General features: G+C 44.3%; 1 protein-coding gene across 1 annotated transcript; it reads left to right on the forward strand.

Moving 5' to 3' along the window:
* Window positions 1-986: 986 nt before the first annotated feature.
* LOC114696539 (glycosylation-dependent cell adhesion molecule 1-like) lies at window positions 987-3,412 on the forward strand. Its single transcript, XM_037197309.1, has 4 exons — window positions 987-1,184; window positions 1,934-1,978; window positions 2,711-2,914; window positions 3,153-3,412. Exons 1-4 carry the CDS (start codon window positions 1,121-1,123, stop codon window positions 3,281-3,283), a joined length of 444 nt encoding a protein of 147 aa, XP_037053204.1. The 5' UTR covers window positions 987-1,120; the 3' UTR covers window positions 3,284-3,412.
* The last annotated feature ends 875 nt before the right edge of the window (window positions 3,413-4,287 follow it).

The following is a 4,287-nucleotide window of genomic DNA, read 5'->3' on the forward strand; positions in this document are numbered from 1 at the left end:
ATAGATAGCTAATATAGAGATAGATTGATAGATGATAGATGATAGATAGATAGACAATATAGAGATAGATTGATAGATGATAGATAGATAGATGATAGAGAGATAGATAGATAGATAGATAGATAGATAGATAGATAGATAGATAGATAGATAGATAGATAGATGATAGATAGATGATGGATAGATGATGGATGGATGGATGGATGGATGGATGGATGGATGGATGGATGGATAGATGGATGAATGGATAGTAGAAGGGGAACTATTTGGAAAGAGATAGGGAAACTACAGGAAGGAAAAGGAACCAAAAAGAGTAATACAGAGTGTCATAATGAAGCCCTTTATTTTGCACAGTGAATATACACTAACGAAGGAAAACATGTATCCAGAAGTATGCTTGGTAGAAGCCACCTCACTGCTGGAATATGAGTTCCTGGATTAATAAATAACCTCCCAATTGTTATTAATCAAATGAGACATCCTATGTGAGCAAACCTAGAATACAACCTAGCAGGTAGAATCCCTGTATCTGTCTCACTCCTCTATTCCCGAACTGATGGGGAGATTTGTCTGCTCCCTGGAGGACCGTCTGGTCTTTCCTGGGTTCAGTCACATAAGCCTTATTTTCTGGACCCAAACTGTAAGCCAGCTGCCAGAGGGGTGCTAGAGAAACCATGGAAAGAAAAACAAGTATAATCCCAGCATCATGGCAGTGTCACTCTCCTGAAGGAGACAGATAGTAATTAAATAATCAGATGGGAAAACATAAAATAATACTAGTAATGAGTAACATTAAGGAAGGGAGCCCACTCAGTAAGTTACCCCACAGGTACAGAGGGATGGCTTCTGGGGCTGGCACACCTTGGTGGTGGCTAGGCCAAAGGGAAGGCTGGGGGCCTTACTTTCCTGCTAACTCATTTCCCAGAAATACCAATTCCCAAAATCCAATGTAGTCAGAATGGGAAGCCAAAGGGAAGCCAGGCTTACTTCCTGGTCCAATCCCCAACCTATTGTCCCACGGCCCATCCTTACCCCCAAAATAAATAAAGCCCCAGTCAGGCTGCTACTCCAGCATTCTACACGGCTTCCTAGGGAAAGCTGACCTTGCTCCAGTGCCACCATGAAATTCTTCACTGTCCTGCTGTTTGCCAGCCTTGCCACAGCCTCTCTTGCTGTCCTGCCTGGTGAGTACACCTTCCTTCCCACTCTCCTTAGTCCCCTAGAGGGCATTGGGCTGTCAGATGAGCAACATCACCACCCTTATGGAGAGATGATAAGATATAGAATGAAAAAGCCACCACTGGAAGTGAACATGAAGACATATACCCCCTGAGTCCAGCAACCCAGAAAGCCAAGGCTGAGTTCAGAGGCCAGACTGGACCCATAACAGGGTAGACTACAGGTGAACAGAGATTGTGTTAGATCCTAGCACCAGAGGCTGGTTCACCACAACCCAAGCAAAATCACTACTTTAGATCTCCTCCTCTCCCTAGTACAATGAGAGCAAGCTACACACACTGCATCCAGTGCTATCTGTAGCACTCATTCTGAACTATATATAGTTCCAGGGACTTTGGGTACACTAACAGCTTACATAAAGACCTCTGCTATCATTGAAATTTCATTTGAGAAGGAAGAAAAAATAAACATACTGAAAAGATTACATAGTATTTTAGAAATGCTAATGAAAGTTGAATAAGGGACTAGCTGGGCATGGTGGTGCACACCTGCATTTCCAACACTGAGGAAGCAGAAGCAGGAGAGTCATGTAAGTTCCAGGCCAACCACAACTATCAAGAAAAACTCTATCTAAAGCAAACAAACAAAAAAGAGCAAAGAAAGTTGAGGGAGCTGCAATGGGGTACTACAAAAGACCAGTTCACATGTTAACAGTCTTGAGATCTCTAGAGACTGTAACCTCTTCTGTCCTCAGGGTCTGAAGATGAAATCCACATGAAGACTCAGCACACATCTGCCAGTAAGTATCATGAGAGTATCCCTTGGTTGTTGGTGATAAAATAAAAAAAAAAACTAGAAAGTAAATGATGCTAGGAAGAAGTGAGCAGACAGTCCCTCCTGCTGTTGGCCTTAATCTTTCCTGCTGCACTAATTGGCCATAGATCTGGGGGCCAGGAACCTTTTGAACAGCACTCATGCTATGTAATCATTGGAAATTGGAATGGAAACAGCACCTGACACCCAAATGTTGGCAGGTAAAATGTTTCCTCACCCTGAGACAAGAGGCCTCATCAGCTATAGGCACTGCACACACAGCCCAAAAATCTTAAAAATTGCAGGGTTCAGTTTTGTAGATTAACTATAAACACGGTTTAATCTTGAGCTAACTTCCCAGATTAACCAGGGAGAAGTCTAAGAAGCTAAAGGAGAAAAACACTTGGAGTTCAGAGGGAAGAACCAAAGCTAATAAGCTCCTCCTACAAGCCAAGCAAAGGGAAGGGTATTTGCAAATGGCTCTTAACTGAGAAGGTAGATTTGCTGGGGGTGTGGGGAAGTGCGATTCCTAAACTTGACACTAGAAATCTAATCCGTGCCTTTGAGGAGCTCAGGGATACGGATGCCAGCATGGGACCTGAATGCTCCTATAGATCAGTTAGGGGATGACACAACACTAATGGCCTGCCTGCTATGCAAAGGGGACACTGTTTCTCCCAGAAGCTTTCTCTGCCCCTAACTCCCTGCATGTTCTTGGTTTCAGCTTCCCAGTCCATTCCAACCAGTCACAACAGCAAGGAGAGTACTTCCAATAAGGACTCTTCCAAGGACTCTTCCATCTTCAGAGAACAGCTGGTTTCCAAAGATAATGTGGTGATAGAATGTACCAAATCTAAGAGTCAAAAGGCCCAGACTGGGGCATCTCAGTTGGAAGAGACCACAGGACCCACCACCTCAGCTGGTATGAGCTGGAGAAGAGGGGAAATATCTGGGGAGGTGGTAAGCAGAGGACAGAGCAGGCAGTAACTTGTGTAGTTATAAGGCATCTCTAGAGAGGAAAAAAAGTCCTATAAGGACAAATTTTAAATGATCCACTAACTGCCAGCACTGCAAGAAGCTTTTCCTGGGGTGGGGTGGGGGTCATGGAGGTGTGAACAGAGAACCTGCCCTAACTGGACATTTCTATCTTTAAATTACAGAAACCACCACAGAGGGAAAACTGACTAAATTAAACCAGGCAATAGAAAAAAAATTGGATAAAATAATTGAAAAACTTATGAGTGCTGTGGAAGACATAATCCCTGGTACCAGTGATATCACGAGCCAATGAAGATAAGAAAGCCTAACTATGTCCCATGCTGGGCCACTAGATGTGCCTCATCACCCACACTCTGCTCATCCCAACCACCACCTCTCAGTCTCCTCTTCAGTGTCTTACATTAAAGTATTGCAACCTGAACCCAGCTCTCTGGTGACTTTTGTCAGGCCCAGGAATGGAAGTGGGACACCTTCACTTTACTAGGGTTCCTTTTTTAGCTATCCTATCCCTTTAGGTTCAAACTTCTCATCCTCCTCAGCTTAGAGGCCTGGTCTAGTCTTCCATCCAAAACAAGCCCTGCAAAGACTTGATCCTTGTCATCTTTCTGCACCTCCAACATAGACCACCTCCATGCCTACTCACCCACTGTAGTCTGCTTGCTTCCACCCACCAGTCCATTACAGTTACTCTCCCAATGGCACACACAACAACAGGCCCCATGGCTGCTTCTCAGTTGACTTTTCTACTCTGTCCTTGCAGGACCAGACACAACTATCTCCTCTAGAATCTTCTCCTCCCTAATTTTCTTGGATACTACCACCCTTGGTTATTCAATCTCCCTGTTACTTATATGAAATGTTTGGTATCTGATCCTAGGTCCGATCCTGTACTCTCTTGCCTTCACCTCTCTTCAGAATTCCCATAGCTTCATCTGCCAGCACTTCTTGGGGTGGGTCCCTCTCATTAACCCAGTTAGCTAACGTCTACCAAGTGCCTGTCAGGCCTGCCTACCTAATTTGCTCTGACCTCCCTACAACCTTAAGCAGTTTTTTTCTGTAAAAGCATATGAAACAGTGGGAAAAGAAAATCTCTTTCTGTCTTAAAAACACGGGTAGAGAAGATTGCCTAGTCAAGAGTAGGTAGGATGGCAAGAAGGTGAGGCATCTCTACTCTCCAGCATCCTACCCCCAGGACACATGAAAGAAAGTTCAAAGACCAACGGAGCAACTAATCTGCTACAATGCAGGGTTGGCACTCTTCTGGCTGAGAAAAGTCTGAAAGAACTGTGCTCAAAG

This window comes from Peromyscus leucopus, chromosome 20 (assembly GCF_004664715.2).
Source record: "Peromyscus leucopus breed LL Stock chromosome 20, UCI_PerLeu_2.1, whole genome shotgun sequence".
Lineage (NCBI taxonomy): Eukaryota > Metazoa > Chordata > Mammalia > Rodentia > Cricetidae > Peromyscus > Peromyscus leucopus.